At 44.0% G+C, this 11,002-nt stretch overlaps 1 protein-coding gene across 6 annotated transcripts in view; it reads right to left on the bottom strand.

Annotated features, from left to right (window-relative positions):
* The window catches only part of PHYHIPL (phytanoyl-CoA 2-hydroxylase interacting protein like), a 194,387-nt gene that overhangs the window by 4,570 nt on the left and 178,815 nt on the right, over nucleotides 1-11,002 (bottom strand). For all 6 annotated transcript variants that reach the window (XM_043550268.1, XM_043550267.1, XM_043550269.1 and 3 more), the window contains 2 exons: nucleotides 4,377-4,551; nucleotides 3,201-3,318 (listed from right to left, as the gene is read on the bottom strand). In XM_043550268.1, the coding sequence (XP_043406203.1) occupies nucleotides 3,201-3,318; nucleotides 4,377-4,551 (293 nt within the window). The remainder of the gene's footprint in view (nucleotides 1-3,200; nucleotides 3,319-4,376; nucleotides 4,552-11,002) is intronic.

The following is an 11,002-nucleotide window of genomic DNA, read 5'->3' as shown; positions in this document are numbered from 1 at the left end:
TCACACAGCCTTTGTGAGAAAATTTTGTTTTCAGCCAGGCAAATACAGCTGCATGTGCACTACCTTAGACTAGTGCCCACCTGCCATAGCTAGCGCCCAATACTGCACATACAAAACTCCCTCTGAATTCAATGGCAGCTTTACTCTTGTAAGGAATTTAAACATCAGGCAAACCCAGCATCAGATTTATCTGTAACCAGCACAGGAAAAAATTTGTTTGCTTGTAAAAATTGAACTACCCAACAGGCTAACAGACAACTTGTACCGGTTGCTCACTGCTTTGGCATACTGTAGTTTCAGGGGTGGGGTGGATTTTTATTTTTTGCGACAGTCCAAGGTAAACCCGACTAGAAATTCTTTTTTTCAGCTAAACTATAACAATAGGCTACTTCATTTTTTATATGCTCATGGAAAGCAGGTTTAGTCCTTGCTGCTACTGAAGTGAATGGGAGCTATGCTACTAATTTCAACAGAAGCAGTGTTTCTTACATAGTTACTTTGTAAGACAATTGTTAACCATGATGCTGGTAAATATCCTAGCTGTGCAAAGATGGTTTTAAGTGGCATATGGAACAATGGCTTTATCACCTATAGTGCTAGCACCTGAGAATTCTTACCATTTCAAATCATATACCTTCTTCCGACTACAATTTTTCATATAGCTGTGAGGCAAACTTCAGAAGCTTTCTGACCCTCTCAAGACCACCATCTTTATCGTTGCAGAAGTAATGCTCTGGGAAGATAGGGCCTAATTCATAGCAACTTATTCTCCTTTTCAAACAAATTCCAAAAAAAAAAAGATAAAGGTCACCTTCGCTGCAACCTGAAAAATGTGCTTGAAGCTGTATTTCTGTGACAAGATACTGACATCCAGTGGCCAATTACGCTAATTGTTAGTATTCGCTAGGGAGTTGACACTTTCTTTAAAGGAAGCAGTCATGATTAAAGTGTACGTTAATTATATGCCACATTAAAAAAAAACAACGTGTAATGGTGTTGCAGGATCAAAGTTTACCTAGTAAACAGGCCAAGGTCTTGTACACTCTCTTGAGACACCCATCGGCACCCTCCCACTCTAAATGCACCACTTTGTGCACTACTGTTTACTACTTAAAAACCCATGGAGCCCATCAGAGGTCTTCTAAATCATAAGGCAAAACAACACTTTGAGGCAGGGAATGCTAGTTGAACGGTTACATGTGATGGAATGATTTGTTTTTTAAAACGTTGTTGCCAGGCTTAGTGGTCACCAACAGCTTAGTCTAGAGCACAACATCATACCTTTCGAGACAGAAATTCTTTGCCAACTGTAAAAGACCCTGAATTTGCCTGTTTCTGAACATCTTCATGTATTCTATACTCCTGAGGGAATTATGCACCCAAATTCTGCAAATGTTGTTTGTCTATAAATAAATGTGGCTCCAGCATGGCAGTGGGGAGCACAGGCCATTGGCTGCATTGAGGTGGGAGATTACCCTTAAGTCCCCACCTTCCCCAGTACAGGGACTCGGTAGTGAGGCTGCACCTGACCCAGCCACAGTGTAAGGGCTTGGCCTGCCCCAGAAACACCCTGGGGACCTGCCCTTCTGTGCCAGGCGCACCAGGTGTGGGTAGGCAGGCTCAGCCCAGCAGGATCCAAGTGTGGAGGGATCCAGGCATGGGGTGAGAGGTTTCTGTGTGTGGGCAGCTCAGTGGGAGATATGGATGCGCAGGGGCTCGTTGTGGGGCTCAGGGGCAATGGGACTCTGCAGGGGATCCAGGGGATGGTGGCTGGGCTCAGCAGGGGTGTATCTGGCTACCTTCAGAGCTTTCAAAGCTCTGTGAACTCAAATGCGCACATACTGTGAGCTATGACAGATTCACCCATGTGACCCCACCCAGTAGGTATGAGGATCATGTAAACCTGGGCATTCCAAAAGGATGATGTGCTCTTATTACAGGACTCAAAAGGCCTTATCCAGCACTCAGTTTGAGTGAAATACCACTTGCAGAAAACTAGAGCAGCTGAGTTACATTTGAGTAAAACTGAGGTAATGCAGTGTTGACACAGGCCCAAAATCTTTAACATATGCTAAAATATAAGAAATAAGCGTGTTTAAATTTCTTTAAAGCAAGTAATCAGAGATTCTACCACTCTGAAAGGCAGTACAAAAACAGGGCTCTACTGCATTGCTTGGCGGATTGCAATGTACCCCCGAACCAGTTTTCTCCTAGAATACTATTCTTGCCACGTCATGGTGTCTTACTGTTTCATGATCAGTCAATATTCTGAACGCTAACCTCTAGCATAAGGGGGTGATGGCATCTATATTTTGATTGGATAACTGTCTACATTTGCTGCCTGTGCAGAAGAATATTGTAACTTCAGCACTATTACACAAAATAAGCAAATACATTGTATGGGTGGAAGTTAATCAAAAAACCCACATCAAGAGACCATTAAGCTTGCACAGCAAGGCATTCAGAAGTCAGTAAGGAATAGATTCACAAAAAGACTTAGGTGCCTGACTGCCACTGTCGGCATCTATGTCCAACTCTTAGACACCACTGTGATCCTCAATCTCCCTGCACAGCTGCCGCCTAACCCTGGAGGCACCTAAAATCCCTATGTGCTGGAGTTTCCATCATTAACGATCCCTAGGCACCTGGGTTTCTGCCAGTGAACATGTGCACAGCCAACTTAGTTTAGGGAATCAGGAGCCTAAGCCCCTTCAGGAGCCTCAGAGTAGGCATTCCTAGCTATCGCACTTGCGAGGCCCGATCCAGTAGACATTTCAGCACCTACATTTCTCTGTGGATCTGAGTTTAAATGACAGTATTCAGGTTGCATATGATTGATTACAATGTGCACATGCAGATACTTGAGACATACGTATACATCAAGTACTTGCAGGCAAATGTATATGCAAAATTGTACACCCCCTATCTTTAGAAATCTCATTCTTTATTTCTAGTACATCATCAATCATCATTACTTAGTCTTTAGATTATGATGGTGCCTAGAGGCTTGCTCAGTCCTGAAACTTCATTACAGCAGGTGCTGTGAAAACACAGTTTTTACTCCAAAAACTTATTTTCTATTGAGATTCAGTACTGAATTGTACAAACTTACATAAATGAGTTGCTTTTGTGTATAGTTTTAATACTTAGATGGCATTACTCTCTTAATGTGGACAATTTTGCATGTGTTTGTTTCTTACCTGATAGAATCAAAGTATTCTTTGTGCTGATTCCGATAAAAAACAGAAAGCTTAAGCATACGTCCTGCAATCACTTCAGCTTTTTCCAAAAGCTGTGTTAGATGAACTTTTGAATAATCTGTGAAGAGAAGACTATCTGCTAGTAAGAAAGAAACATCATCATCTCCTAAATCACAGTTTAAACTTATTTTGATGACTTGTACAAAATAGACAAAGGGTGGGAAGGCAAAGAGCAGCAAAGGGCCAGATTTTTGGGACTTAGAGCTTCAAAAATCTGCCCCAAAGTGACACCACAGGTCAGTGGCAGAGCCAGGAACAGAAGCCCCATTCACCAGATCACACTACTTCTCATGACTGTGATACATGATAATTTTCACAAGGGCTTGTCAGCATTATCTCCTACTAATGGTATTTTCCATTAGAAACTGCTCCCTAATTCCCATGTGCCTATAACCTGGCAGCACAACACACTACCCCAGAGGAAGTACTAGGGCTCTCATACAGCCCAACCAATACAGGGTTAAACTCACTCCAGTGCAGGTAGCACAGACAAGGACTCACTAAAATTCTTAATGAGGAGTACAGGGCTTTCCTACAGGCAGGCTCTGTGCACTGGGGTGAATTTCATCCCAATGAAGATGTGTGTTAGTAAATTAGGAGACAAATGTATGCTCTGTGGGGTGGAGATGGTGGTGCTCTGAGGCTTTCCACAGGCAGACTGCCTAAGGGCTATGGGGTGCTGGGTGCAGCACACTGAACAGAAGCACTTGGAGCACTTTCAGGAAGCTTCATAGCTCTTGAGGCTAAAGACAGGTGCAAGGATGGCCCTGCTTCAGTTTGGTTCACCACGCACCCAGAGTGCCACCAAGTGCAATGTTTGGTCAACTGCTCAGTATGCGGGTACACTAGGAGGACAGTGTGTGAAGTGTGCCAGGTGTCTCCCTCCCCACCTCCCAACAAGGCACCAACAAAAGAGCAACCACCGTTGAATTATACATTTTGAACAGAAAATAAGCCGCCTAAACCAACCCTTCCATTTCCAGATGTGACAGGTACTGACTGCTGCCAATTATTCTGTGTCGCAATAGCTGATCCAGACGGAAGCTAGTCCCTTTCATACAGCATGTCTGCTTTCTTTCTGTCCCTATGTGCTGTATCTTTTCCCAGCAATCTTACCTCCTGTACAAAACTCTATGATTTCACTCCACTCAGAAACAACATAATCCCCATCAACTTGCTTTGATGCCGTCTGTACTGCTACTGTATATTCCGTTCTTGGGCTCAAGAACCAGTGTCCACGAACAGTCATAGGGAGAGGAACAGCTTTTGCAACCAGTTTAGTGGGTACATCCTAATGGGACAAAAAATTCTAATCAGTTAGTTGAGCAAAACTATATTCAGAAAGTCATATAAAGTTAATTTTGGGGGGGATGAAGTTCAATAACCTTATTTTAAACCCCTTAGGCCCAAATTCTGCTAACTTTTCTCACACAAGTACCGCAGTGAAGTTAATAGGATGACACACACAATAGGAAGGGGAGTGAGATTTAGCCTTTAGCTAAGTGGATTCTTTTAACATTTGGTCTATGTGAACACAGAATAATAATATTACCTGCAGCATAGAATATACACTATAGATCAAGGATATCAATTTGTACTTAAAAATGCAAGCCTGTGGAGGTGAAGACAATAATTTGATCATGATACACTATCCTGCTAAGGAAATGTTAAGGCTGTCAAAACATAAGCTTAAAAATGTCTCTTCTCACAGCTTTTAACTAAATGTAGCTTCACTGACCTTAGTAGCTTACTGCTTGATTTACACCAGCATTAGGGAAGACCAGCCTTTCGCACAGCTCAGCACAAAATAAAGACAGTGACTCTTAAATATTTCAAAACCAGTGCTGCTTTCTTTCTTTCACAACAAGCCTGTTTAAAAATAGCACACGGGAAAGGCAAATGCATGGCTTTATGCGGAATTTGGGCTGTACGCTTTGTGTCTATCCCTATAGTCTTCTGGGTTCTATTTTCCCCCCCGCTGGTGTTTTGCTGTGGCAGAGCTTCAAACTACATTGTGCTGATAATGAAGACTCTCTTTTGCAGCTAGCAAAGCTCACAAGATGCTGAAATGCTTGAACTCCACAACATCAAGGACTGCAGCTTAGATCTCACCACAAGGGAGTAGCTGGTATGCAACGGTTTCCTTGCCAGTACTATGCAGGAAACATGGCTGATTTCTGCGTCATTCAAAATCCTGCAGAAGATGGTAACAGCCTTGATCTTGGGAACAAGCTGTGCAATAATAATTAAACGGACCATATTGATTAACTTAACTGTAATCTTCTATTCCCCATTTGTGTGTAAGCAAACTTAATGGTATGTGATATTAGAATAGCAGCATGCTTGGGAACAGGCAGGTAATTTTAGAATTAGTATTATTTTTATTACCAGAGCACTGAATAAAAAAGAGCTGTGATGTATTCACAATGTTTCCATTCATCAGAATAGCAAATAGAGACCGTCAGTATTCACTGATTGAACGCTACAAGGGCTGACTGTCATTGTGGGAGCAGAAACTGGGGTCAGAGAATCTGCATTTGAGAAACTGCTGGGAGAGAACCACTGCCTAAGGAAATGGGCAGAGTGGTTGCTTTCACCTGGATGGCTGTGAATGAGGGATTCAGTGTATCAAGGTCAAATGGTGAAAAGGGATCAGGGAAATTGAGGACTGGTTGGGGTTGTGGCAGGAGGGAATCCAAGCAAGAGGCAGTGGCGATGGATTCCCTGCACTGGCGTGGTGTGGGAGGTGGAGGTGAACTAGGTTCACCGGGGGAAGGAGACCAAAGGCCTGAGGTAAGTGGGGAAGTGGGATACCGGGAGGAAGCACGAGCAGGAGCGCGCGAGAGGGCAGGGCTCCTGCCTCATACTGAGAAAGAGAGATGATCAGCGAGTTATCTCAAGTGCCTATACACAAATGAAGAAACCTGGGAAACAAGCAGGGAGAACTGGAAGTCCTGGCACAGTCAAGGAATTATGATGTGATTGGAATAACAGAGACTTGGTGGGATAACTCACATGACTGGAGTACTGTCATGGATGGATATAAACTGTTCAGGAAGGACAGGCAGGGCAGAAAAGGTGGGGGAGTTGCACTGTATGTTAGGGAGCAGTATGACTGCTCAGAGCTCCAGTATGAAACTGCAGAAAAACCTGAGTGTCTATGGATTAAGTTTAGAAGTGTGAGCAACAAGGGTAATGTCGTGGTGGGAGTCTGCTATAGACCACCGGACCAGGGGGATGAGGTGGACGAGGCTTTCTTCTGGCAACTCACAGAAGTTACTAGATCGCAGGCCCTGGTTCTCATGGTAGACTTCAATCACCCTGATATCTGCTGGGAGAGCAATACAGCGGTGCACAGACAATCCAGGAAGTTTTTGGAAAGTGTAGGGGACAATTTCCTGGTGCAAGTGCTGGAGGAACCAACTAGGGGCAGAGCTTTTCTTGACCTGCTGCTCACAAACCAGGAAGAATTAGTAGGGGAAGCTAAAGTGGATGGGAACCTGGGAGGCAGTGACCATGAGATGGTCGAGTTCAGGATCCTGACACAGGGAAGAAAGGAGAGCAGCAGAATACGGACCCTGGACTTCAGAAAAGCAGACTTTGACTCCCTCAGGGAACTGATGGGCAGGATCCCCTGGGAGAATAACATGAGGGGGAAAGGAGTCCAGGAGAGCTGGCTGTATTTTAAAGAATCCTTATTGAGGTTACAGGGACAAACCATCCCGATGTGTAGAAAGAATAGTAAATATGGCAGGCGACCAGCTTGGCTTAACAGTGAAATCCTTGCTGATCTTAAACACAAAAAAGAAACTTACAAGAAGTGGAAGATTGGACAAACGACCAGGGAAGAGTATAAAAATATTGCTCGGGCATGCAGGAGTGAAATCAGGAAGGCCAAATCACACCTGGAGTTGCAGCTAGCAAGAGATGTTAAGAGTAACAAGAAGGGTTTCTTCAGGTATGTTAGCAACAAGAAGAAAGTCAAGGAAAGTGTGGGCCCCTTACTGAATGAGGGAGGCAACCTAATGACAGAGGATGTGGAAAAAGCTAATGTACTCAATGCTTTTTTTGCATCTGTCTTCACGAACAACGTCAGCTCCCAGACTACTGCACTGGGCAGCACAGCATGGGGAGAAGGTGACCAGCCCTCTGTGGAGAAAGAAGTGGTTCGGGACTATTTAGAAAATCTGGACGAGCACAAGTCCATGGGGCCGGATGTGCTGCATCCGAGAGTGCCAAAGGAGTTGGCGGATGTGATTGCAGAGCCATTGGCCATTATCTTTGAAAACTCATAGCAATCGGGGGAAGTCCCGGACGACTGGAAAAAGGCTAATGTAGTGCCCATCTTTAAAAAAGAGAAGAAGGAGGATCCTGGGAACTACAGGCCAGTCAACCTCACCTCAGTCCCTGGAAAAATCATAGAGCAGGTCCTCAAGGAATCAATTCTGAAGCACTTCGAGGAGAGGAAAGTGATCAGGAACAGTCAGCATGGATTCACCAAGGGCAAGTCATGTCTGACTAATCTAATTGCCTTCTATGACGAGATAACTGGCTCTGTGGATGAGGGGAAAGCAGTGGACGTGTTATTCCTTGACTTTAGCAAAGCTTTTGACATGGTCTCCCACAGTATTCTTGCCAGCAAGTTAAAGAAGTATGGGCTGGATGAATGGACTATAAGGTGGATAGAAAGCTGGCTAGATTGTCGGGCTCAACGGGTAGTGATCAATGGCTCCATGTCTAGTTGGCAGCCGGTATCAAGTGGAGTGCCCCAAGGGTCGGTCCTCGAGCCGGTTTTGTTCAATATCTTCATAAAGGATCTGGAGGATGGTGTGGATGGCACCCTCAGCAAGTTTACAGATGACACTAAACTGGGAGGAGAGGTAGATACGCTGGAGGGTAGGGATAGGATACAGAGGGCCCTAGACATATTAGAGGATTGAGCCAAAAGAAATCTGATGAGGTTCAACAAGGACAAGTGCAGAGTCCTGCACTTAGGATGGAAGAATCCCATGCACTGCTACAGACTAGGGACCGAATGGCTTGGCAGCAGTTCGGCAGAAAAGGACCTAGGGGTTACAGTGGACGAGAAGCTGGATATGAGTCAACAGTGTGCCCTTGTTGCCAAGAAGGCCAATGGCATTTTGGGATGTATATGTAGGGACATTGCCAGCAGATCGAGGGACGTGATCGTTCCCCTCTATTCGACATTGGTGAGGCCTCATCTGGAGTACTGTGTCCAGTTTTGGGCCCCACACTACAAGAAGGATGTGGAAAAATTGGAAATCGTCCAGCGGAGGGCAACAAAAATGATTAGGGGACTGGAACACATGAGTTATGAGGAGAGGCTGAGGGAACTGGGATTGTTTAGTCTGCAGAAGAGAAGAATGAGGGGGGATTTGATAGCTGCTTTCAACTACCTGAAAGGGGGTTCCAAAGAGGATGGCTCTAGACTGTTCTCAGTGGTAGCTGATGACAGAACAAGGAGTAATGGTCTCAAGTTGCAGTGGGGGAGCTTTAGGTTGGATATTAGGAAAAACTTTTTCACTAGGAGGATGGTGAAACACTGGAATGCGTTACCTAGGGAGGTGGTGGAATCTCCTTCCTTAGATATTTTTAAGGTCAGGCTTGACAAAGCCCTGGCTGGGATGATTTAATTGGGGATCGGTCCTGCTTTGAGCAGGGGGTTCGACTAGATGACCTCCTGGGGTCCCTTCCAACCCTGATATTCTATGATTCTGTGAATTGGGATGGAGTGTGGAAGGAATTCCCTGCGCTTGGACTGGGTGGCAGATGGGAGCCACAGCATCTTAAAGTGGCTGCTGCCATATGAACAGTGGACATTTTAAATTAACCTAGCTTCATCCAAGCACAAACGCCAGCTAGCTAGAAATAAAAAAAAACCTCAAGATTTTGCTTCTGTATGACCGATAAACATGGTCTGAAAGGATTTTTTTAAATTAAGAAAAAAGATTTATTTTCCTGTTGTTTTTATGTCAGAAATAACAGAATTTGTCTTCCCTGTTTGTGTAGGAGGACTATTTGGAAATGGGAAAACTAGCAGGAATGTGACACATCAAGAAAATTTCCCGCCTTAATACTTATTTTACTCAGCCTCCTAACAACCTGTTGAGGGAAAAACTCTTTTTGTCAGAGACTCAATTGCCCCGTCTCTTAAACTGATGGCTGAGAAAGCTCCAGTTCCAGTTTTTCCTATGGTTTTGGGGATGATTCTCCCCCCACCCCAATGTGGGAAGTTTCAATTGTAAATTGGTGTCGTACTGTGAAATTTGGCATGGGCATGTAGCTACTGTAAATAGGGTGTCCGTCCTCTTTAATAAATGGAAAACATGCAGAATCCAGGCCGGGGTACAGGATGGTTAAGGAATCACAGCCATTGCCATACAAAACCAGTCACATATTTCAGAGTCCTTGACTCTATTAGCAAACTCTGCAAATAAAGACTTAAGATGTCCCTGGTCATAGGTTGTAAAGTCCTCCACACATACCTCATCATGTCACTACTCAGCATACAGCAACAAATGAGCAGGATGGGACAGTAAAGGTTGTTTGGTAACCTTATTTGTGCATTTTCATATTTTAGTATTTGGGTTTATTTTTTAATGTGCAGCCTTAAGTCTCCAGACTGAAATGTGTGGGTTTTGAGAAAACTACAATGTTCACTCATGGGATTTTCCCCTTAACTAAGTGAAACACAGCGAGAGGGAAGCAGAAAAACAAGGATGAGAAAGCAAAACAAGGAAAGAATTAAAAAATGACATTCATGTCCCCAGCACTAGACCTTACACAAAAACCACATCTTAAATAGCTATTATAGGACTCCAGCCAGACTGCACTCAGCAAAGCTAATGGACTCAGCAGTCTGCTAGCGATGCAATCATTATTTAGCCTCCTTATCATATTTCCTGGGGACATACAAAAATTGTCTTCATCTTGGATCTAGTTTCTGTGCACATGTCATAGATGTGGTTATTGCCACCATTAATGCTGCTTTCTTGGGCTTGCCACTGAAGGCTCTACATCTTCATGCCTCTAAAATGTATATTCACAGCCATCACATTAGGTTATATCAGAAAATTCTTCTAGAGTACCAGAAAGGCCCTATCTACATCCAGTCACAAAATGGAAAAAAAAGGAATTACCTCTACTATATTTATGGGAAATAATAACCTTTATAAAAAGGACTAACATGATCACTTTTCTAATCCAGGGACTTTCTTCAAGACCGTCACCTTAACCTCAGAAACAATCTTCACTTTGAGATGTCACTTGGCACTATTTCTTTTTTTTTTTGGCCCCTTTGCCATTTGGCCCCAATGGTCAGCTGAGTCTGAGAATGTGCAGAGGAGTTGAATGTCACCTTTGGACCATCAGGATTCTGTGGTTACCAGAGGCTAGTTTGGCTATCAGCATAAGATAGGACAGTTCTAGTATATGAGGGGCTGCAACAGTTCCCAGGAAATAGTCTGATGGCAGAAAATAGTGAGAGCACAGTGTGTGCAAGTCACCCTCCCTCCCCTTGTTGGAGAGATCTGGCTGCTTTTCAGCCCCTTTATGCCAGAGAAGAGTAAAAGGGGGCTAGAATGCACCTGAAAACCAGGGCTTTTGCCTTCTTTCCTTTTTGCCTCCATTTCTTCTTGGTAAGCACAAGAGTGGAAGACAGTGGAGCTAGGTTCAATTCCTGGCTTTGGCAAAAATTTACTTGTGACCATGACAAGGCACTT

This window comes from Chelonia mydas, chromosome 7 (genome assembly GCF_015237465.2).
Source record: "Chelonia mydas isolate rCheMyd1 chromosome 7, rCheMyd1.pri.v2, whole genome shotgun sequence".
NCBI lineage: Eukaryota > Metazoa > Chordata > Testudines > Cheloniidae > Chelonia > Chelonia mydas.
This window is presented reverse-complemented; position numbering and strand designations above follow the sequence as displayed.